At 43.3% G+C, this 25,247-nt stretch overlaps 1 protein-coding gene and 1 long non-coding RNA gene across 6 annotated transcripts in view; one reads left to right on the top strand and one right to left on the bottom strand.

Moving 5' to 3' along the window:
- The window catches only part of CSGALNACT1 (chondroitin sulfate N-acetylgalactosaminyltransferase 1), a 105,836-nt gene that overhangs the window by 7,785 nt on the left and 72,804 nt on the right, over positions 1 to 25,247 (bottom strand). Inside the window, 5 exon segments of the mRNA XM_006027559.3 lie at positions 1,273 to 1,367; positions 1,854 to 2,032; positions 5,999 to 6,100; positions 7,333 to 7,549; positions 24,997 to 25,247. The exon segment at positions 24,997 to 25,247 is cut by the window's right edge and continues 29 nt beyond it. Coding sequence (XP_006027621.1) covers positions 1,273 to 1,367; positions 1,854 to 2,032; positions 5,999 to 6,100; positions 7,333 to 7,549; positions 24,997 to 25,247 — 844 coding nt within the window.
- LOC102388865 overlaps positions 20,198 to 25,247 on the top strand; it is an 18,583-nt gene continuing 13,533 nt past the window's right edge. For all 5 annotated transcript variants that reach the window (XR_324313.2, XR_003094990.1, XR_324312.2 and 2 more), the window contains exons 1-2: positions 20,198 to 20,397; positions 20,882 to 21,091. This is a non-coding gene — a long non-coding RNA (uncharacterized LOC102388865). The remainder of the gene's footprint in view (positions 20,398 to 20,881; positions 21,092 to 25,247) is intronic.

Genomic DNA, 25,247 nt, shown 5'->3' with positions numbered 1-25,247 from the left:
CAGGAATGCACTGATTTTCTGAGTGTTCGTGGAGAAATGGGCAATTACTTTCTTCCACCCCACCAAAAAGTGCAGCCAGAGTGCCAAAGAAAGAACACTACTGCTTGCCTCTGTCACCCAGACTCTTCCAGACCCTCTATGCTCTACTTCCCCCTCTCCTCAGCTGGACACATCTTGCCATAACTAAGATGGCACACCCAGGGATAGTGTTTTAGAATTTATAGATGCTTAGAGCAAAGTGGAAAGCAACGGAGCTACGATGATTGACACTAGCAGAGGTTCTGGTCCATCAATTTTAAGGCCAGAAGAGACCATTATAAGCATGTAGTCTGACTCCTGTTGCACAACATAATGTATAGAACCTCACTTGGCGATTTCTGCAGGGATCCCAACAACTTGTGGCTGACCTAAAGCAGTGATTCTCAGCCAGGGTGCCATCAGATATTTTTAAGGCTGCCATGGGGTGCTGTTGTGTCTGCAAATATCTACACATGATTCACAAGATAAAACCAGAGATTTCAAGTAGGAAGCTATAGTGTCAAAACCATTCTGACCTGTACGATCTTTCTGAGTTCTTTGCAAGAGAATTACTTAATTTTTTTTTCTGTAGTAAAAAACAAATGAAACCTAAGAGCTGATGTCTTCTGAAGGGAGCCTTGAGTCTAACAAGAAGTGTCTTAAGTCTAAAAATATTGAGAACCACAGAACTAGAGCCCCACTTTTAGAAAGGTGTCTTATCTCAGTTTAAAGACCCTCAGGTAATGGACAATCCACTGGATTCCTAAGGAAACTGTTGAACAATTACCTGTTTCATCATCTATCCATGAATTGCTATAGTCTTTCCAAAACTCATCCAGTTTAGCTTCATAAAACAAGAGGCTGAGAAATATTGATATAATGTGATGCTAACCCAAAGAAGTTAGCATCAACAGGTTCCATCATCCCAAGCTGCCCCAAGGTAGAATTGCTGCAAGTTGATCATAATGTAGCTTCTGGCAGACACACAGGCTAAGCTGAAATTTTTAGCTTCCACGCAGAAATATCAAACAAGCTTTAAAATAAAGCAGCACTTTAAACTATTTGACTGGAAAGCATTGCCAGAGAACTCACTGAACACCACAGTCATGAGGGGAATAAATAAGCTCCATTTTCAATGTGTCACATCTCTGTGTACACAGATCAGTGAAATTTCATTCAAGAGCACATCCATCTTTCTGAAGAGGAAATGTTATGTACAGTTGAGAGCATGCATTTTGAGAGCTAGTTACTTACCAGCTGCTGTTCTAAGGGTGGAATAGAATCATGGTGCCCATAAATTATACCTGGGTTATATTGGCTGAAAAGAACTGGATAAAACACTTTCTTCCCTAGAAATCACAATAGATTTAAAAAGAAAGTTATTTGGTACATTGTTTTATGCTCTCAAACTGCATCTAAAATGCACTCCCCTCTGCTCTACAAGCTCTGGGCTTGGGCCAAGCTCCACTGAATTCAACACAGACTTCTGTTGCCTTGCATTTTTGGGGGGTTAGACCCACAGTCCTGTGGTCTGGGTGCAGAATATGAAACTAGGGATATAGTTGTACAACACGGCATGCAGGGACCATAGAAAACAAAACAACAAAAGCAAGGTGTTGCTTGTAGGGGGAGCCGAAAACTTTTTACCTTCTCCTTGACTGAAGTGTGACCATCAGTCTTGTAGGTTCTATACTGTTACACAGACCTTAGGGAAAACCCTGGAATAGCTGAAAACCTTGCATTAGCTGAACTTCCCTTCTCCTTCTGCCAACATATAGTTATTACAAAATTAAATACAAATCTGCCCAAATCAGTAAACCCCAGAGCAGTCGTACCTGGCTGTGTGTTCAGTCTACAGGTGTTGAGAAATTCAGCTGTGAAATATATATCCACATCACAAAAAAAGAGAACAACATTGTTTCCTTTCCAAACTCGAGCCCCTATGTCTAATCCTTTGCCTCTTGAGAATTCTTCGTTCAGTTGGATGAAGGTGAAATTCTTGAAGTTAGCTGATCTAGGAGGAACAGCCCAGGAGAAGAGGCTTAAGGGATTCAAAGGCATAGCCAAACCTTTGTGTTTGTTTTACCACATATATAAGCAAAATTAAAATATTTTAAATGTACATATTAAAATGTTATGGTTTTATACATTTTTTAAAAATGTCACAACTTGATGATGTTTTTCTGTGCTATACCATACACCAGGAAATATGGGAAGAGAAACCTGTCACTGTAACATTCATACTGTTTCTGAGATAATACTGATGGACCATGAAAATAGGGAGGAGAAAATAGCTCTACCCCCTTTTAATACAATGATAAACCCTCTGTTTTAAGTCTAATCTGTAAATTTTAACAATGTTTTTAATAGTTATTGACATAAGTTGTTGTATATATTATTGTGATTGCATCAATGTTCTTTTTGATACCTAAAGTCAAAACTATTTAAAAATTATCAAAAAGAACACAATCCAAAACTCATGGAAGTCAATGGGAGTCTTGAGGTCAGTCCCAAACCACAAGATAAACCTGTCAATTTTGCATACTCTGTGTTCTATAATATCACTTCTGCATAAATCCAACCACCTGGAAAACTCTAGCTTGGATTCCCTGCCTGTGATGAGATATCATTTGGCTTACTATAGAAAAACAGATTACTTCAATACTTCATGTGTGAAAAAGGACTAGTGTGCAATAGGCAGATTAAGATTTCACTAAGAATGGCTTAGCCAAGGATAACGAGAGACTTGGGGACTGATTTTCAAACAGCTGTCATGGACTTCAGCTAGAACTTTGGTTCTTTGCCATTCTGCAAATTAGGTATTCATACAATAAGAAAATCAAAAGAAAGGCATTAAGAGGTTAGGGGTCAGTTTTTTAAAAAGAGATCAGTGTCTTTTTGGAGCCTCCAACTGTGCTTTTCAAAGGCTCAGTTCCTGGTCTTTTGGAAGGCTGGCCCTTGAAGGGTAAATTTTAAGGTCTTATGAAGGCATTTTTCCATGCAAAACCTTGAATTAAAACAGTATTGGTATTTAAAAGTCATATAGAGAAATTTTAAAAGGAGAAGATGCAAAATTAAAAGTTTGTTTGAGTGTATGTACTCAGGGCTCATCTACACATGTGCTTTAATGCACATTAGCCTATTTGAATGCGCATTAAAGCATCACTGAAAAAAACTTGCTCTTTAGTTAATGTGCATTAGGACAGGCTAATGCGCGTTTTCCTACTACCTCACAATGGAGGTACTAGATTTAATATGCATTAACTAAAGAGTGTTAATGCATGTGTAGGCATGGCCAGTATATGGCAAACTGGACCTGATAATAAGAAAGGAGAATGCAGCACAAGCTAACGCTCAATTTACAGAAGCAAACCAACTCTAAAAAGAAACACCCAGTTAGCACCATGAGATTCTGAAGCATGCTGGATGCCTGAAGCTTCAGATTCCTGTAGCATGTGCCAGTGCCAAGAGAACTCCCATCCTAGTTATTTGGAGGCAGTCAAGTTTGCTACCATTGGCCAGCACAACATCAAAGCCCCCAAAACATCAAAGAAAAGCAAACTCCAAATGGTCATGGTCTTTGAAACCTATACACACTCCTCCAATGGTGGCATGGCTATATATAATATCATCACACAGTTATATTGGCTTCTAAATGTGGTTATTTGTTCCATTTCCTGTTCTGTAAGGTGTTTCCATATTCTTCCTGAAACATTTGATACAAAAACCTGGCATGACCCAAATTTCATGGAAGAATTACAACTGTTTTGAAATTCCCGGAAGCATGCCAAACGTGATAAAGTTCCATTATTTTCGGTGGTTAATCAGCATTTTGTTGATGCCTGTTTCTTAATTCACTAGGCACTAATTAGGGATCAGCATACAGAAGGTGCATAGTGACTAACCTCATTAGACAGAAGAACCCAGTATGCTATTAATTCACGTTTACAAGAGCCTTAAATCGAATGCTTTGACATCCCATCTGTGTTTGACAGTAAAGTTGCTGTGTCATCATTTGTGAGCTGCAAGTGTATCTGCTAACTGCAAATGGTGCTATTTTTCTCCTTTTAATTATCACTTGGCCTTTGTTAAGCATCAGTGTAGCTGGAGCTGTACAAGACAGAGGAGTACATATTGTCTGTCCCAAGGAGCTGATAAAATAGGCAAGCTAAAAACAGGTAATTGCTTACTGAGAGAATGCAGTGATAATCATTATTAGTAGCTTGTTAAAAATGCCTCTGGGATGCAATCTGGAAAAACATGGTGCTTTCTTATCAGTCATTCTGAACCAGCAGTTTAAGGAGGATTCTGCTAAACTAACAAGCTCTCAGAAATAGGGAATCTATCATATCTGGTACCCTTCTGGCTCTCAGCACCAGTGAATGTCACAAATTTTAATGCATTTTTCTTCACCATCCCTGTGACATAGGTTAGCACTGTTATTCCCATTATGCAGATGGAGAACTGAGTCAGAGAGGGTCAGAGGCAAGGAGCAAAGATCCTTTAAAATATGAATGGTAACACCAGAGGCCAGGACCTGAGATGCTGGGTGGGAACGGAAGGTGGGTAAGGGCAGGTGTGGAGAACAAAACTGAGGCAGGATCTAGGAAGTGAGGCTAAGAATATGCAGAGTCAGGAAGTTACTCCAGGTGTGAGATACATTTTGCAGCTTTTTAAACTGTCCTTAAGCCTGTGCCAAAGTCAATCAGGTAAGACAGCTAACAGAAAGACTGGTCAACCCCAGCTGGGACTGAACAGCTCATTGTGGTTCTTAGCATGGGACTGATTGATCTCAGCACCAGTTGGGGGAGCTCAACCCCTGCCTCCGCTGGCATCTTCAGTCTGGCTTTGCTGCTGCTCCCAAACCTAAAGGCTAGACTAACTTTCCTACAACCTCCAGCTTGCAGCCTAGTCCATCAAGCAATTTCACACAGGCCATGGAGCTGGGATGTTGGCAGCATGTGATGGCAGCCAGGTTGCAAGCAAGTCAGCAGCAACTTGGTGGGAGGGGAAGTGGCAGCGGCCTGGTTGCATGCAGCATCCTCCTTTGGTCTGAGCTATGTGATTTTGGCCTGCCACTCCTAAAAGGCTGGTAACCCTGGAGCTAAACCATCAGAGCACACAGTCATATGGACCATATTGCCATTGATAACACTGTCAGAGAATGGACTGCAGAGATGTGCTCTCTGGCACTACTATCAACATTTCCCAAAATCCCATTTTATGCCAAAAAATATTTTTGGACAGTTGGACATTGATCTGTATTCAGCAGTCCTGATCTTTCCTGTTAGCTCGTAATACAAGTAGAGAAAAGGCAAAGGGCCTTTCACCAAGTGTAGAAAATACTTAAAGTTAGGATTTTCAAAGGAGCCTCAAGGTATATCAAATCAGCAGAGCACTCCACACCAGTACAGTAAAACCAGCCCCCACAATGAAAATAAGCTACAGCAGTAGAAAGTACAATTTTGCTAGTATAAATGTGTCTACAGTAGCTATTTTTTGCTTGTAGGAGCTATGTCACTCAAGGATCACACCTCTTCACACCCCTGGCAATGTAAACTAGGTTGACACAAGCTTGGACTTAGCCTTAGGTTCTATTACAAATCCCAATTTTTAGGTGTCTCTCCAAGTCAAACTTCAGCCCCATTTGATAAAAGCTGTTCACCTAAAGATCAGTGAAATTTAAGGCTAATCATTTCCAGACTGATCATCATTTCAGATGTAAAGTGGGAGTTACATTTGGCCGAGTTCATAAAATCTGCCCCAGAGCTTGAAATGCCAGTGTTGCGCAAGCACAGGTTGGGAATTGCCAAGGTAATGTTATTTTAACTGACAGTAAGTGAAGGACAATGGTCCTTCCACTGCTGTTAGCACCTTCTGACAGGGCTGGGGAAAGGAAATCAAATGGATGTCTAGTCTCTGGTCTGCGGGTCCCCCACTGCATGTGACTAGTCATGTTTCAAAAGAAGACCATACTTACCTGGAGGTGTTTTCCAGTATTGCTTTCACCTCATTCATTTGCTCTTTTCCGAAGTAAACCACAGTGAGGTGAATTTTCCCATCTTGCTGAATGCCCATTTCCCTAGAACAGACATAACAGATTCATGAAGGTTTGCTTTCCCAACTGATGCTCAGCATATTTAATTGAGATGGCAGGGTGATAATGGGAGTTTTCAGGATACATTGTCTCTTGGTGTAACTCCACTGAGAGAGAGAGACCTTTGCACCCAGACACAAACATGTTGTTTCTCTTATAATGCACTGGCAGGATGGGGTGTCTTATAATTTATAGTTGTCTATTAGCCAGGAGACAAGTGTTATTACTTGTTACCTGTGTTATGATTTCAGAACATTGAAATGGCCCATCCAGCCACATGGAAGATAGTGTGAAGGCCACTGGCAGGAAGGTAGCAATTATGTGGCTAATTAGCAAAGCCAGTAGGTGCTACCTCAATACTAAAAAGAGAAAGGGAAACTTGAAGAAGAAAAAAAAAATCACACGCCTTCATTTCTATTTCTTCTGCATATTGCAATCTCTAGTTATGTCCCTGAAAACTAGGTAAGGGAGATCTACTCAAACAATTCTCAAGGGTGAAGAAATCAAGCAGCTAGTAATTTCTGCGTCTCTCAACATTTGAGTTCTTCTGGACAGCAAAGTTATTTGGAAGCCTCACAATATTCTGACTTATCAAAATGCAAACCTTGTAGCTGGCCAGGTTATTATTAGTTCACACTTGGCAATGCACCTTAATTAAATCCATTCCTGCAAATGCCACAGCCACATTTTAAGGACAAGGAAATAAAAAATGAGTCTTGATCAAAAGTAACAAGGAGAGAATATCCTTGAGTTCAAGAATAGTTTTTATTGTTTCTTTGTAGCTAATCATCTGTCCTTTCACTGAGGAGCTTGGCAAGCTGTCTGGGGATACTAAAGTGACCCCTGTTTTCGAGAGTATTTCTATGGAGTGAGATTGACACGTGTATTGAAGTGGCTCTGACAAGTGCTTTCTTCCAGATGGAAATACTGAGTTTCAAATGGGATAAAATGTTGAGCACACATGGCACCAATTCAAAATGATTGATAAACGCTATATAAATCCTTCCACTGGTTTCCACTGGTAAAGCTAATTGCAGTTCAGGTGCAATATTCTGTTTTTCTAAGCGACTGCCAATGGATTTCTTTGTAAGAAACTAATTTGAATTTCTGCGAAAAATAAGATTTTTCACTGGGAACATCCTTGGTATTTACTTTAACTGCAACATGCTGTCCAAAAAATAAAGATAGCTATTATAGATTCATAAAATAAAACCCACCTAAAATTTTGCATAAATTGTCGGAACTTGCTGGTTCTTTTGGCCAACGGGACTATGATGTTAATGAGTGTGTTGGCCATGTTGATATTTTCATTCTTTACTTTCATGATGGGACCAAATGGTCTAAATAAAACAATTCGTTTGAATTCGTGTTTCCTGTCACCTTTGAAAGTCAGCTCATACAACGTGCCTTTGTCTTTTTCGGTTCGGTAGATGCCTGTTGGAAACACATGAAAAAAGGAAAATGTTAGTATAATACTCAACTCAGGAAGAAGCTGCAATACCAGACTACTCATCTAACCTAGATTTGACTAAAGATAAATGAGACATCTCATTTTCCAAAACGGGATGTGCTGTAGTTCCTTTACTGTTTGGAGTCAGCTCTCACCATCCAGCAGGAAGACAGTCTTAGACTGAGGGATGTGATCTGTCTAATCCCTATAAAAATCTGGCCAGATTTAGCTGTGTTATAAGTACCTGAATGCCATGACAATAGATCTGGCTATACATTTGTTCCTTACTTTTCAAGAGGTTCTAGCTGCACATAGATAGCATCCAGAGCGCTATGTCCATTGTGATGAGACGAGGGGAAGGTAGAAGGAGCGCTTGCTAGGCTGTATGTTAGGTTCATCCCTGAGAGAAACAGTTTTCTGATTGCACTTTCAGGTTCTTTCCTTCTGAAGAATTTTTACTAGGCATCAATGAAAAATCCAACATTGAAAATGTCTAAGAGACATTCCTAGCAGCCACGAGAATCTCTATCACCAACCTGAACAATCATGAAAAGACATGGAAATTATTTAATGTCTTTATTAGGCATGGATGTCTGTACCTAGGTGACTTCCCTATAGTTAATTCAGAGAGATCTGCCTATTGGAGCAGAGACTTCTAAGATGTGAAGACCTGTGGACTTCAGAGAGTACAATAAACTTTTAAACTCTAAATTCCTTTTGTAATGGGATAGGTTAGTATATATCAATGTTATATTTTAATTGCATTCCCTTGCCCTGGTGAATTTTCTATTCTTGTCCACATCCTGAGGCACACAACAGCAGACTCATGGGGCAAAGACAGAAGTTACATTTTTCACATGATCAGCCCCCCCAAAGGTGCTCTACAGCTGTGCTGTGACATACATTCATGGCTGCAGAGTGCTTTTAAAGTAGTCGACTGCGTGAAAAATTAACCCTCATCAAATGAGGTATCAGATAAAGGCACTCTTCTTTAGAGGTGGGGCAGGTGGATCAGAGCCCTCCCACCCTGAAGCCCCTGACAGCCCTCCCCCTCAGGCCAGGCAAGCCCCAGCCAACAGCTCACTGCTTCTGGCTTCCCCTTCCCCACTCCCCTCTTCCCTCCCCTCCTGCTGATAGCTGTCTCCTCCCCCGCCCCCCCCCAAGCTGGGAGCGGGGGGGTGGGGTTGGAGAGAGAGGATGCTCCTCCCCTGCAGGCAGATGTGATTCCCCCTGCCCCCCACACTGACTCAGCAGGTAAATGTCTGTTGGATCAGGGGTGGGGGGAGGAACTCTAACTCATGGCACTTTATGTAAAGCACTATGAATTAGAGAGGGGGCCTGCACATCTGTCAGTGCCCATGAAGTTCAAGAGTGATTGGTGAGGAACCTCTGGTATGCATAGTTCTTGCCCAGTGATTTCTCAGTGAATAGCTTTGTCTGGTACTAAAACCATCGGTCTCTTTCTTAACAGGGGTCGTACACTATGTGGTTAATTATAGCAGTTCTTGGTGATATATTTCTATTTAAATTCCTGTAAGATGTTTTCTTTGGTTTAACAAAATGGGTGAAATCTACCTGCTTGTGAGGAGCCACAGCAAGTACCAGGCACTACTGAAATTCTAGTTTGAGGTTGTAAGGCAGACATAGTAGCATGCAGACCCTCCCCTCCCCCAGCCCAGCTCACCTATTCTGCAGTAACGTATGAATCTTTACAATGGGCATTTGAATAAATACATTTGTTGCAGCCAGGCTCATTAACATTTGAACTGTTCTCTTTCATACTTAATTCTTAAATGTTATTTTCAAATTATCTTAGCAATTACAATTCACATAAGAGTATGATTAGATTTCTATTTCTTAAAAGAACTCAAGAGACAAAACACATGGATACATAACTGTCTAAAAGAAATCTAATAAAGGCACTTTTTTTCCTTTGGGGGTGGGGGGGGGACTTGTACACATGACCCAATTCAAATAATAATTTATTATCATGCTTTCTGTTCTGTATTAGTCACTGTCTAGTCCATAACAGTAGTTTCTCTCTCACCACATGGCTGCTTAGTTTCCCTGATATCATCTTGTCTTTGCCAAAAGAATTCCAATCAACTGGCAATGGCTGCTGCTCCTCTTCCCATTATTTCATTGATATGTTCAGCAAACTTCAAAAAGATTAGTGAGATTATTTTCCTTAGCAGAAGCAATGCTGGCTCATTGCTACTGAATCATCATCATAAAGGTGTCCTTTTTGTAATCATTTCAACTAGCTTACTTGATCAAGCAGATGTTTTTGATTTGTACTTCCCTGCATCCCTTGTAGCACTGTTTTACAAATAAACACATTTGTGGCCAGATCTTATTCCACCTACTAGAAGCCTAAGTATAATCCTATTCCAGCCTCCTCAAATTCCAGAAAAACACTTCATACAATGGATGCATCCTCTTCCTGCTTGCTGCTTTCTGTGATGTAAGCTGATGGTGTGTTATGAAAGCAGATAGGTCAATATTTTTTTCAGGGCCTTGAGCAGGATAGAGCAGAACACACATTTTCATGTATGGAGAATTGAAGGACACAGAGACTAAGAGACTCATCTAAGGCCACAAAACACATCTATAGCAGCGCTAGGACCTGAGCCCACATCTGAGTCAGGGGCTACTCACTTAACCACAGGAACATCCTTCCTTTCTGCTTTAAGGCTCCCTCGGTTCCCTGAGGAATGACTTGATTACTGCCATCATGACTAAAAACATTACAGATTTTTAATAAGGTATGGGATTTTAGAGAATTCATCAAGTGAGCCGTCTTCTCAGAAGATGAGCCATGGCTAGAAACAAAACTTACTAAAAAATAAACATGTCACTAAGCAGTTTCCAAGAAAAACAGAACATTTTTTAAAGTTTGACAGTAGCTATAATATCAAAAAGGATAGCAAATTCTTTTTATTGCTTCTAGTAGATCAACTAGTTTAAAAATTTCCATTTCTCTACAAAGCAGCATGCTTAAGCTTTGCCAGAATGCTTTGAGTAAATTTATGCCAAAGAAAACTAATCCCAGATTTTTCAACACCAGGGATGGGCTGCATTGTTAAACATAGAGGAGAACCATGGAAGAGCCTCAGAAGCCTACTTTGGAAATGACCAAAAGAAACAGCTTTGGAGGAAAAACAGGGTTCTAACATGAAGAAGGTGGGAAGACAGAAAACCAATAGGAATACTGGTATAAGAACAGTTAAAACCAGGGAAAATAATCTCAGGGTTTTAGTTTGCCAACTGCATTCACATTCTGAGGACATGGAAAAAAGCTCACTCTCTATATTGCAGTTCAGACAAATTTGATTTTATCCTAATGGATAACAGTCAATGCAGCGTCTCAGCTATTTCTTACAGTGCTGACCACAATACAGTTACTGAGTCCTAATGAAATACTGTTCAATGCAAGATAATTATAGACTCAGTTCAGCAAAGTAGTTAAATACAGGCTTAAGTCCCATTGACCTCAATAAAAACATGCAAAAGTTCACTTGGCTTTATCTTTTTTTCCGGATCTGTGCTTACTACTTAATTTCTATTGCATTCCCTAGCAGCAGTAATTAAGATTGTGTTTGAATATATTTCTAATTTTAGTCCAATCATTTCATTCACTTTCAGAACTTATTTTAAACTTTCATTACAATCTTCCTCATGCTACCTATGAACTAAAATATTGCCCATAGGAACCTCAACTCCCTACAGGAAAAGATTTATTCTTTGTTCTGTGTAAGATCTTTATATACCTGCAATGAATTTTTGATATCTTACACAGCTGGCTGACTGGTTGTATAGCACGTTTAGACATTAACTCTAGGCTCAGACATTAACTGTGATTTGCCTGAACGTCCTTGTTTAAAATCCCAACTACAAAACAATTGCTTATTATGTTCTTACTGACTAAAGCCAAAGTCACAATGCTCCTCTTGTTCTTTCTAGGCTTTTGCCCCTATTGATAAAAAGTACATTCATTCAGTTGTTAGTTTTTGTTTTGGGAAGTGCTCAGATGCATTAGGGAGAGTATCAAAAAAGCTGTTCTTATCTCCTTCCTGCATGAAGGTGAATGATTCATAAATATTTTCATCTTCACTTCCCATTGTGTAAATTGGAGTTGCCATGAGTTTTGCCCTGCCCCAATGAGCAATAGACTTTCATTAACCCATGTTGGCTGGAATCACATTGTACCTAGGACAAAAGGTGTTTGCTTGCTGATGATGTACACTAAAAATTGCCTTTCTCTGTTGCTTTTTAACACTCCAAAACTTGGCAGAAACCCAATGAACATAAGAGAGGAAGGAAAAAGAGGGGAAAGAATTATAATAACCAAACAGTATCTGTATAAAAAGAGAGGCAGCGCAGACATCAGCAATATGGGGGGAATAATTACAAGCACAAGAGTGGAGATTCTCTTTTATTTTTGAACAAGGAAAATGGAAAACTCCAGCACATGCCAACTATTCCTACTTGAAGTCAAACTGTCTGAAATTATGGAAAGTATTCTCATGCAATAGCAAAACTGTAGAGAAGTTGTTTAACTCAAATGCAAGGAAGCAGGTTTGCACTCTGATCCCAAACACAAGTGCTTCTGTCTAGAAACTGTGGGGGAGGCAGCAATTATTTATTTTAAAACATCTAGATCATACAGCAGAAACATTTCCATTTAACAAGCTGCTGGGAGAAATGCTCTCCTTCCATTAAGAAAAGCAATGAAAACATGGAATGGAGCATAGGGGATATGTATGTGCTAAGAGGAATTCTGATGCAATCATCCACGTTCACAATTTCAGAGCAGCCTACTGTTTGCCAGTTATTGATTTGGGATTGGTGTGGACAACTGCAGTGACAGATACCAGAGGCAAAAGTAGCTCACAAGAGTGAAAACATTGTAGTAGCCTATTATTCGCTATGTCAGTAAGATCCCAAATCAGCAGAGTATTTTAGTCAATGGGACACTGACTCAAGTGTTAACCTGCTTTGCTGAATTTGGACTTATATCATCAAGGAAATACCTGGCCTTATTGAACCAATGGCAACATTTCAAGTGATTTCACAGATATATCTAAATTCTCACCCTGACTTTTGACAGTCTTTCCTTGGGTATGTTGAGTTCTCTGCTTCCATCTATCCAAGCTGTCAGACAGAGAGACTAACTCTATATACCCTACTGCACAGGGTAAAGGCAAGCATTAATTTGCTGGTGTCTTTGAAGCAGCTTTCAGAAGAATCAGGCTAAAATCTTATTTCTTAAGGTGTAATAATGGGTCAGATTCACCAACAAATTCCAGCTAATTTACACTGCTCCAAAAGGACACAGCAGCTATAAACCTGGCTTTACTGGCTGGTTAAACCATGTTTTACTGCTACTCTGTGTTGGCAGGTAGCACAAAGCAGCCAGAAGGTATCAGTGAATCAAGCCTGTTCTTGAAGCAGGCTGTGGGTTGCAGCACCTGCAAAGCCTGCAGTCTCGGAGTCAAGTTCTGTAGTGAGGCATGAAGATCCACATTTCAATGTAAAGCTGGTATGCCAGCTCCCCAGTTTCGATGTAGGCAAGACAATTGATTTTTGTGCCATTTAAATTATAGTTGTTTCATTTACAAATGACCAAAAAAATAAAGATGTCACAGAAGCTTTCAAAATAATTCTGTGCATAAAGACATTTCTCCTACATATTCGGATGGCTGAGACTTCTGCTTTTGTAGCCAAGTCAGGCTCCAAAATCAAACTAGAGTGTAATCATTTGGGACTGTGGATGCAACCGAATAAGGCTGCTGTCCTGATAAGAAGGAAGGAGAAAAGCTTTACTCACTTGAGTGGAATTTAACTCCATACAAAGGGGCAGTAGGTCTTTCATCCACGTTGAGACAGGGGTGCAATTCAACAGCTGCTACCATGACTGAACGGTCCTATTCAGGATCTCCTCTGCTTGCCCCACATGGGAAAGGGGCTAGAAAAGGTGCCAGAAAAGGTGCCTTAAACCTTTGCTGTCTTATCTAATCCTGGCTGGATAACCATGTCCAGTGAAATCACTCTCTCTTCAGTCAAAAAGATGATAAGGAGACAGTGGTCTATGCAACTTGGAACATTCACACTTTGATGGATAACCAAGATGACAAAAAGCCAGAAAGAAGAATTGTCATCATCTCTAGGCAACTAGCGAGATACAAAATTGACACTGCAGCTCTGAGTGAGACAAGATGACCAGATGAGGGTCACCTGAGGAAAGAGGGTGGAGGCTACACCTTCTTCTGGAAAGGGAAACCAGCAAAGGACAGATGCATTTTCAGCTTTGGCTTTGTCATGGAGAATTGGCTCAGTCAATTACGGAGCTCCTTGCGGACATTAACAAATGTTTTACAACCTTCTGTCTTAAGTTCAATAACAACCAGTATGCCACCATCCTTAGTGCATACAGCCCAATGCTTAATGATGATTATATTGAAGACAATTCTCCAACCTTGACCAGGTATTAATACTCGCAAGGAGGACTAGATCATTCTCCTTTGGTGACTTCAACATCAGAGTTGTACATGACCTGGAACTTTGGAGTGGTGCAATTGGGAAGGAAGGAGTAAGGAAACTAAACCAACACATCCTCCTTCTGAGCAAATATGCAAAGCATGCATCAAGAACACAAAGTAACAAATACAAGACCACATGGAGACACCTTCATTCTAAACACTGGCACCTCCTCAACTGTGTTACTGTTAGAGTCCGTGATCGAATAGATGTCTGTATCACATGAGCCATGTGAGGAATGGATGACAGCTAGACAGATCACCATCTTTTCAGATCCATTATGAACATCTGGCTTGCTCCAAAACACCAAAAACAGCCAAAAGCAATGTGGAAGGCTCTCAACAACAAGCCTCTTCGACACCTGAAGTTCTGTAAGGATCTCCAACAGTGTCTTCATGAAAAGCTCTCTGCCCTGTCCACAAATGAAGGCAACACTGAGCAGCTCTGGAAGGGTTTTAAAACTGTTGTCACAGCAGACAGAAGTGCAGCTCCCAGCTGTAACTCAGACCAATTTTTGCAAAGCCTTCCAAGGCAGACACAAGTTACAAAACATGCTAAATTTTTAAACGTCTTTATCTGATACCTCATGAAATAAGCAGTTTGATTTTCACCAGATCAGCCATTTTGAAGCTGTTTGCAGTGGTACACTTGTGTTTAGTTACAGCAATAAACTGCTTTCTGTGGTCAGATCAGGCAAAAATTGTCACTTTTGTCTGCACCCCATATGGCCTGTGCTGAATCTATTGGCTATACCACCCATCAACACCAAGATTGGTTCAAAGAGAATGAGCTGAGAGCCAAGCACCCTTCAACCAGAAGTGAAGAGCTTGTTCTGCTTGCCAAGATGATATCTCATCTCAGCAGAAAAAGGAGATGTATCAGCTCCTCAAAGCCAAAGCTCAAAGGAGGATCAGGGACATCAAAAATCAGTGGTGGGAGAAATCAGTGATCCTCAAGCACCAACTTCACTGAACCACTCATTGTGTGTGGATGACTTACTCTCAACTCCCAAAACAAGTGCTCTACTCCCAGCTTAGGAACAGCCTGAGATTTTGCGGTGGCCCAAGTAAACACTACATTGAAAGCCTACGTCAGGAAAATGGATGCTGACATCAAGAGATGGGAGGAACTACCTTCCAAACAACTTCAATGGTGCTGCAACCTCAACCAAGCAACAGCCCATTTCAAGGTAAAGCATCTTGATGCCCACCTTGCTGGGGTCATCTCACCCCAGCAGTCTTTCCTGCTCAAGTGCAGGGGGGCTGGACCTGATGATCTTGTAAAGGTCCCTTCCAACACCTAACATCTATGAATCTTCCTCTCAAAGCAGAGAAGAAAGAGTGAAGGAGGAAAAGGAGAGAAATCCTAGTTTGCAGCCTAATCTTCCTGGTGGAAAGACCTGCAACTTCTGTGAATGGATCCATGGCTCAAGGATTGAACTCTTTAATCATCTCAAGACCCATCAATGAGCTGTGATAGAGATTATCCCCAAATCAAAGAACTGCTGATGATGCTTCAAGTTCCTACCACTGGTGAACATCAAAGCCAAAGGGGACCTTAATTAATAATATATAAAATGAATTATATAAGCACAGTATAGCAGCTTCCCCCATGGTTACTTTCAGTCGGTTTGATTCTGCCTTGCCCTCCGTTAGCTGTGCCTTGGGGTCAGGGTAGCCTCCCTGGTCTTGTACAGCCTGCACATTGGCCAGATAATACAGCAGCAATAAAGACAGTCAGTGACAGAGAAAATCCACCCTATTCTGGTCTTACTTATATCCCTGCAATTGGGCCTGCCCTCTGCAGTAACTTGAAGAAGCCAAGGAAGCCAGATAATCTTTCTGTCTTGGGACCCTGCACTGTGGCACCAAGGTACTATGAAACACAAAGACACGGATTTGAATGTCCTGCCCCTCTCCAACCCACGGGTGGCAGCTTTGGCATGATATATAAAGGCTGTTGTGAAGTCAGACTGAATTCTCAGTAGGCATAGTCTTGCTAATGGAAATGGAACTTGTGATAGGTCTATGCTTTGGTCCCTCCCTCTTCCCATCCATATTCCACAGCCTATTCCACCTCCTGCTCCTCACCTGCCCTGATTTGATGGTGATTGGTATGTATTCAGAGGGAGGCTGCCCTTAAGACCAGGGTAATCGTTTCCTTACTGCCTTAGGGCTATTTTTGTGGCCTCCTTCCTTGCCACCCCTGTAGCCATGCCCACACCTCACTGATGACACTCCATCTACCCCTTTGTAAGGGACTCTCTTCCTGAAGCTCTCTTTCTCTGTGCCCAAAATCAGCACCAGACATCTCAGGCCCCAAACCATGGTCAGGCTTCAGCCTTTTCAGTTTCTTTCACCCTTGGCTCAGGTCCACTATTTCTGGCCCTGGCTTTCTTGATCTCAGCCCTGCAGCAAAAGGTGCCTACCAGGTACCCTGCTCATTGCCTCCTCCACCCCTACAGCCATTCCCAGTCCTCTAATCCTTTAACTCAATTTCAAAACACAGAGAACCAAAAGGGTTAATCATCTGGTTATGTGCTATTTTCCAACCCTCCAGGGTTACAAAAAAAAGATTTCTGCTATCTAGATCTGCTGAGACTTCCTTCCTCAGCTCCCTGGAGTTTCTCCACACCCACCACCCACAAGCCCAGTCTTTATTTGTCACCTGGCTGCTGTCCATTTGTTGCTGCTTAGCTTAATGGGCTACCTGGCTTACCCTACTTTGCAGCCTTTCCTGGCTCCAGGCTTGAAACTCTTTTGAGCTGCCTGCTGCATCCCATTTCCCCTGTGATTCCCAAAGGTCAGCTCTCAAAAGGGGTCAGCCTCCTTCCCTCTTTCTCTGTTCCAGGCAAGCAACCAGGCTTGTGTTCCCTGTTACAGAGCTTCACCTATGGATACTGGCTGAGACTTTGATCTCTGGTTTGGGTGCTTTACAGCAGCCTCTCTGAAGGTGGGTTTTGCAGGACACTTTCACAATGGCTTAGTCTATGCTTATCTAACTGGCAGCCCATAGGCCACATGCACTCCTGAAAGAATTAACCTGGGGCCCATGGGCTCCCAGTCTGGCTGCCATTCCCTGCAACACCCTCCTGCAGAGTCTCTGGGGCTTCCACTCCTTCCTCCTGTTTCCGCTTCCTGCCTTCACACCCTCGGGATGATGCAAGACTGAGGGAGCCTGTGGCTGGGGGTTCAGGAAGACCCAGGGACCCCATGCAGTCTGGGAGCACATGTGCAGTGCCTTGAGGGGGGATGCCCACCACTGGTGCAGCACAGCAGAGAGAAACCCATGCAGCACAGCACAGTGTGTGGCCTGCACAGCAGGTGTCCAGAGGGCCTGTGGCCCTCAGCCAGTACCAAGTTGGAAAGCCCTGGTTTAAATTTTTTCCACAAGAGACAAGCCTGAAGCATCTCTTTTTCTTTTTTTTTTTTATCTGCAGGCCCTTGATAACTCTTTGTCAGTACCTTTTCTTGTCTTATTTGCTAGCCAGGAACCATATGATTGCCAGCTGGTGCTTGTATGTATATGGAGTCCTGGCCTCTGATTAGGGTGCCAAGGCTCTATGTGTTAATGAAGAATGGTAGTGTATTTTCAAATGATAAATTAAGCATTTACAAACTGGGGTTCTGGCAGCTTTGGGCTGAGAAATAAGTAGCTCAGGGATGAGTTTTGTTTTAGAGGCAATATCCCTTACAGTGGGCTGGGTTTAACTGGCACTGAAGAGGCCAGAGGGAAGAACTGCAGGGGGTCATCTGTCACAGCCTCCCAATCCACTCTTCTAAATGGTATCTCAGGGACCCCAGGAAACCACTGCAGTCATTTTTGTGTCATGGTCTCCTCCTCTGCATTTTATACTGCCGTGATCAGTGCAGCAAGGCACACCACTGCTAAATAAAGCTGAGATGTGTCGCCTTCTCCACTCCCAGGAACGTGTTAACTTTGCCTTTGCCAGTCAATATCAGATGAAGAAAGCCGGCCTCAGCAAATAAAGAGCTATGGGGTCCAGAAGCTATTCAGTGTAAAGGAAGGCACCAAAGATGCTCTTGCCTGAGCTGCCAGGCTCAGCAAACTCAAGCGGTCACTCTGGAAAAGGCAGGAATATAACCTCTTCTCCAAATGTTATCTGCAAAGCCACAGCACTGGTGCCATGATCGAGGAGACAAATTTCTTCTTATGTTCAGCTGGGTTAATCAGCCGTGCAGCTTCAGTCTCATTTACAGGCCATAGCATTATACAGAAAAAGGGCATGCAGCAGCATAAATGAAATGAATCCAAGACTATTATATTACAAGCTGCTTCCTAGCATTGTAGACTCATTCTTCCTCCACCGTACTACACCATCAATGAATGAGTAATAAGATCAATTGGCTGCAATATGCCCTGCTAGGTTTGGCGCTCTGCTACTGCAGCACACTTTCCTGTGGGTTGGAAGTTACCACACAGCAAGGATTACTCTGTACCCCTGTGTAACAGGGTACTGGGCTGTGCCTATTTCATTAAGAGGGCAGGAAGCCTGAAAGGCCACTTGCAGGTGATGAAAGGAGTTGATTAAGGATTCATCTGACCAGCAGCAGGCCAGGCTGGAGCTATTTACTGCACTGGGCCTGAACTGATTAGGCAGTCTCACCCTGAAAGTCATGAAGACAGGAACTATTAGCAGCAGAGCTCCTAACTTGATCATAGGACAGAGCAAGCAATCCTGTAGTCCAGAGAATAAGAGAAAGGTACCTGGGATAGAGAGGGGTTCATTTACACAGGCAGGTGGCCTTGATTTTATATTAGACTCAGGTTGAGTTTGGGGCCTGCCAGAGGGCCTAGCTGTTATATTAAGTTGTACTGATGGCTTAGCCTTGAGCCCTGCTGGGGCAGGCTCAAGGCCCCCTTAGAGAACCAGGAGCCCAGAGATTGCAAGTGGGGTCCCACAGGGAGTGCAGCAGCCCAGAGGTCTAAAGTGGGGCTTTACAGGGAGTTCAGGAGGCTGGGAATGAGACCTAAGGGTCCCCAAGCCCTGAAAGGGACTGAGCAAGATTAGAGGGTCTGAGAGCCCAGAGAAGGGTGGAGAGCCAGACCAGGGGGCCCGAGAGCCCAGAAGAGAGGGGCTGCACATGGGACCAGGGGGCCCAAGAGTGCAAGGGGGCTAAATGTGTAAAGCTAACATTATGAGTGATAACACCCATGAAGCATGGGACATGGGATAGGGAAGGGAAGAGCCAGGCACTGAGCCCTTAACCCTATAGGTGCTAAGAGAGCCTGAGTAACTTAAGTGCCCAACTGAGACTAGAAAGGTCCCAGAGGGACCTGATATGACTTGCACACCTTATGGAAGGCCCATGGGCAGCCTCCCTTACATAATCCTCTGTAAGAACAAGTGGCAGGCAAGCAATTAAGGGAGGTCCACCTTGGAGACTGAGTCGGGCAGGAGCTGCACAGCCACCAGGGAGCATCATGGCTGCCACCCCTGAGGCTCATATTTGCTCTACCATGTCTTCTCCATTCATACATGCTCCCAGAGTTGGATCATCCCACATTTCTTTATAGCTGGGAACATGCACAATTGACTGACAGCCTAGGGGGCAAAGCCCAAAACAGGCTCAAAGAATATCCCATTGCCTTGTTTATGCCAGTATAAAGCTAAAATAAATCCAGTTGTTTCAGTGGAGTTCTTCCTAGTTTGTATCAGTACAAAGACCAGAATTTGTTCCTAAAAAGAAGAGGACAGGAATACAAGCACTGCTCTGGCTTCCAAGGAGGTGAGATCTAGTCAGGGTCATCTAGCTCAACCCCCTCCATAGGTGGGGGATTCACTGTTCCTAAACCAACCCAGGCAGATGCCCCTCTAGCCTCATCCTGAAAACTTCCAGCGAAGGCAATTCCACAACTTCCCTGGGCAGCTTGTTCCACTACCCTACAGTTCTGACAGTTAGGAAGTTTTTGGGGTATTTTACCTGAAATGTAATCTAACTCTGCTTTGCTGCAATTTAAACCTGTTGCCACATGTCTTACCTGTAATTGGGCTCCCTTGTTCCTCATTACAAAGAAAGAAGGGAAAAGAGGGAAGGGCCCAATAAGTGGAACAAGTTAGACTGAGAGAACCTGTCCTGCAAGGATATGAGAAGGGGAAAGGGCAGGAAGTCCCAGGCAGTGGAAGGGAAAGGAGCTGAGCCTAATCACAGTGATTGTGAGTCAGCCTGGGGAAAAGCCAGAGCTAGGAGAAACCCAGCCAAGATGGAGTATGCCTGAGAGAGGCCAGAGCTAGTGAGAGCCCAGCAGAAGACCCAACACCAGACCAGAGGTATGGTGAAGTGCAGGAATGGCTTTAAAAGGGAGTTAGGAAGCCACATTTCCTAAGAGGCCCCACAGATCCTCAGCAGTGGGATGTAGTTCAGCCCCAAGGGCATTGCCATCTCCTAGGAACTTAAACACTGAAAGAACAACAAGTCATGGGCAGTGTGTTAAATAAGGAAGCTGGGAGACAAATGTGGATTTAGTGGGGGCCTCACAGGCTGCACCTCAGCTGAAAAAGGTGCCAGTGCTCACTTACCCCCACCCCCATGGCAGAGGGAGTTTTTCACCCTCCTCTCTATGGCAGCCTTTCAATACATGAAAACTGCTATTGCATGCTCCCCCCACACTCCAATCTCCTTTTCTCTAAATGAAGTATACTTAGATCCCTCAAAGCATAAACATGACCAGGCAGAGCAGCACTCTCACCTCCCGTGTCTTGCCTACAATGCTTTTTGCAATGAAATGCAGAACTGCTTTTGTTTTTGTTATAGCAGATGCACCTTGCTGTATCTGCAATGCAGAGAGACCTAAAACACCATGCTGGGATACGGAAAGGGCTGCAATAAAGATTAACAGATGTTGAAATCAGGCAGAGTTACTCTAGGTGATAAGAAGCTTTCAGCAGAAGACAAACATAAAGGAGACAGACAATAAACACAAGCAAACATCCAGGGACACCTGAGTCTTCACAGCTGCTATGGGTAAGCCTCTTAAGAATTCGAGGAGGGTGGGGGACACATCTCTAGCCTCCTTATTCAATGGTATTACATGGGGCCCAGACCCACCATGAACACTGAGAGCTCACAGCTCTTCATATAGGCAGACACATTAGTCCTATAACTTGTAGATGTCTCTGTTGAAAAAGCAAAATGCAACCTGGAGTCTAATGTGCTTTACTAACTAAAATGCACTAAAGAAAAAAATGCCCTGATCTCTACATTCTATCACAATAGACCTCCACAGCCTCTTCTAGGCCTACTGATGACCCAGTTAGGTCATGCTAGGAAGGATCCCATCATGATGTCCCAGAGATTGTGTTTCAGCAGCTAGCTGCTGTCCAGTTTTAAATGGCTGAAGTGATAGAACAGCCCTCTAGTGGCTGGGGAATAGACTTGACACAGTAGAGGTTGGTATTTGGCATCATGGGTGTAGGCCTGTGCGAAACAGAAGTGTTTCGTTTCGACCAGCATTTCAACATTTCGACAGAACAGTGTTTTGTTTCGACTTCTGTTTCAAGTTGAAATGGCTGCTCCATTTCGTTCCGTAGAAACGTTTTGCCGTTTTGACCCTGTTTCAACGTTTCGTTCATAAGATATAATGGGAAGGTCAAAACAGGCTATAACTTTGTCATTTCTGGCCAGATTTGGATGAAACTTGCAGGAATGGTGACGCCTTCTGAGGGCATAATGCACACCAAGTTCCAAGAAGATAGGTACAGGGGGTTCAGAGAAACTTCACCCCAAAATCTTGAGAGCAAAACTCATGTCACGTGTATGTGTTAAGCCACAAGGGGGTCAAAACTGCAGGGATTGTAGCCCCTACTGAGACCACAAATCTGCCATGTTTCAAGGAGATAGGTGCAGGGGGTTCGGAGACTGCACCCCAAAATCCTGAAAGCAAAACTTGTGTTGCGTGTATGTGTTAAGACACAGTGGGGTCAAAGCTACAGGCTTGCTAGCCCCTGCTGAGGCTACGAAGCCTGCCAGGTTTCAAGGAGATAGGTACAGGGGTTTGGGAGAAACTGCACCTCAAGCTGCGGACAAGCAAAACTCGTGACATGGGTGACACTGTGTGTGTGTTAAGGCGCAGCAGGGTGAAAGCGGCAAGGATGGTAGCCCCTGCTGCGGCCACAAAGCCTACCAGCTGTTGAGGAACTCGGTGCAGGGCTTCTGGGTTCTGGGGCCCTGCACCTCTGGCTGCTGACAGGTAAAACTTGTGACGTGCTTGTGCAACTGTGTCTATCTTGGGACACTGGAGCGGGGGATGTTGGGGGAGGTGGAGAACTACTGCAGGCCTGGCTGCTAAGCTACTGTGTTAGCAGTTACCAATTAATCATGATTCACTCAGGGACCAGCTCAATACACAGGACTTAGCTACTATATAACAACTTAACGAGCATGGATTAACATCTACAAAACCAGGACTAAGGAGAAGAAATAATCAATACAGACAATCAACTGCCCCAAGACAGAGACAGTCAGTTGCACAAGCACCCACGTCATGAGTTTTCCCTGTCCCGAGCCAGGGGTGCAGGGCCCCAAAACCCAGAACCCCTGCACCTATCTCCTTGAAACGTGGCAGGCTTTGTGGCCTCAGCAGAGGCTGGCATTTCTGTGGTTTTGACTCTCCTGTGGCTTAACACATACATGTGACATGATTTTTGCTTTCAGGATGTTGGGATGCAGTTTCTCCAAAACCCCTGCACCTATCTCCTTGAAACGTGGCAGGCTTTGTGGCCTCAGCAGAGGCTGGCATTTCTGTGGTTTTGACTCTCCTGTGGCTTAACACATACATGTGACATGATTTTTGCTTTCAGGATGTTGGGATGCAGTTTCTCCAAAACCCCTGCACCTATCTCCTTGAAACGTGGCAGGCTTTGTGGCCTCACCAGGGGCTAGCATGCCTGCAGTTTTGACTCCACTGTGGCTTAACACATACACGACACAAGTTTTGCTCTCAAGAATATGGGGTGCAGTTTCTCTGACCTCCCTGCACCTATCTTCCTGAAACTTGGCACACTTTATGCCCTCAGAAGGGGCTACCAGTTCTGCAAGTCTTATCTAAATCTGACCAGAAATGACAAAGTTATAGGCTGTTTTGACCTTCCCCATTATAGCCTATGGGCGAAACATTGAAATGGCGACACGTTTTGATTGGCCTCATTTCGTTTCGAGGCTGTTTCAAACATATCTGTTTTGTTTTGATTTTGCTGTTTCAACCTTGAAACAGGTTGAAACAGTGTTGAAACAAAACTGGTGGCGAAATTTCGCACAGCCCTAGTATACAGCTCTACCCCATCTTACTTCTCTGATTTTGTTCATATTCAACTCATCCCATCTGCTCTACAACAAATGCTGGGCTAAATTTACCCCTCTTGGCTGCTTCTCCCCTTATTCATACACACCATCCCATAGGCATGAATACCATCCCTGAGCAGACCCATAAGGCTGCTTACTCTCCTCTGATGCCACAAGTAGAACAGCTTGAGAAGTAGCTAGGGGAAGCAGAGCAGGGCTTATTCCTTTTCTTAATGTTAACATTATAGGAAGGCTGTAATTTTCAAAAAAGCCTAAGTGACTTAGGAGCCCAGCTCTCATAAACACCCTGAAGCTCCCCTGAACATCCCAAACAAAAATCAATGGCATACATACATGTTCTTTCAAATTGATCACAGTCCTCTCCCCAGTCCCAACAAGTCACTCATCCTGTGTGGATGGAAACTCTTCAGGGAAGAGATCATATCTATCTGTCTCTCAGCAGCTCCTCAGCAGAATACCTTGGGCGTTCCACAATAGCTACACTATCAGGTGTCTTCATCACAAAGCCATTGCCTCCAGATCTGGCACACACAGGCACTCCTGTTGGCAATGGCAACCAGGAAGTCCAGAATGGGCAGACACCTTAATAAGTGATTCTGCTATGAAATGTGATCTAAAGGTGATGTATCCCAATGAATAAAGGACTAAACAGGACAACCTAGGAGAGCTGGGTTTTATTTCCAGCTCTGCCACTGGTTTGTTGGGTAACTGCAGGCAAGTCACTTTGCTTCCCTGTGCCCCTTCTGTCAAATGGGTATAAGGATACTGATCTCTTGTAAAAAACTCAGAAAGACCACAACAGGTCAGACTGTTTTGGACATTATGAATTCCTACCTGGAATTTCTGGGTTTACTTTGTCTATCACATAGGTGTTTGCTAATACTGTGCATCACCCGTAAAAAAGTTTTCCCACAACACCCGGATTAAGAATCACTGGTCTAGAAGTTAACTCTGTGCATCCTCACTAATAAGGAATGTTCTGGGGGGAACATTTGACCTTTTCTGATTTACATCTGTGCAATTCCATACTGTATTCAAATTCAAACAAATTTTAGGTGAGCAACTGCAGTCATTAGAGTCTGTCTCTGGTGTATCTTGCAACTTTATTGTTATCATCACTGAAGTTACACAGGTGTAACTGAAAATAGACAAAGGGACTGCAGGGGGCTAATGGAGAACAAAGCAGAACTTGCATTTGAGATGTAGTTATCAGTTTGATTACTAACAGTGTGCAAACCAGCACCCTTTCTCCAAAGTTGTGTTGGCTCTGAAATTCTTCACTAGAGTAAAAACCTGTAACAAACCACAGATCTGTGAGAAAAAAAGGTTCTGATTTTACCACATAATTTTTCAAAGAGCTGTCCTTTAAATTATCCATGGTCCCTGTAAGAAGCTCCTTTGAGTTAGGGACAGGGACAGTCCTGGGAAACTATGGCTTGGCTGATGCTTCCTGAGGTCTATAGGTTCAGTGGTGAGAGCATCCCTCTCCCCATGACAGTAACATCAGAACCTTTCATCAACCCCAAACTCACTCATTCACCAAGACTCTTGGTCCTCCAGATACAAACCTTCAATGAAGTCAGAGGCCGCATACAGACGATGTTTTGTATTGCTGTCACCCTCTGGGCTATTTAAAGTCTCCAGTGCCAAGTCAATGGCCTCCACGAGCTCATCCCGCTTGTCCTTTCTCACAGGCTTCTCCTCAGGGTGGCGTGTCAGTCCTGTTTCCAGCTGGTACACCTTCTGCAGAGTAAAGCTCTCAAAGGGCACAGCTGCGTACTCTGTGGACAGCTTCAAGCCTGCATGCACCTCTGCTTTG

Source organism: Alligator sinensis, unplaced genomic scaffold (assembly GCF_000455745.1).
Source record: "Alligator sinensis unplaced genomic scaffold, ASM45574v1 scaffold1092_1, whole genome shotgun sequence".
In the NCBI taxonomy this organism is placed as follows: domain Eukaryota; kingdom Metazoa; phylum Chordata; order Crocodylia; family Alligatoridae; genus Alligator; species Alligator sinensis.
The sequence above is the reverse complement of the archived record's forward strand: the minus strand, read 5'-3'. Positions and strand labels throughout refer to the sequence as shown.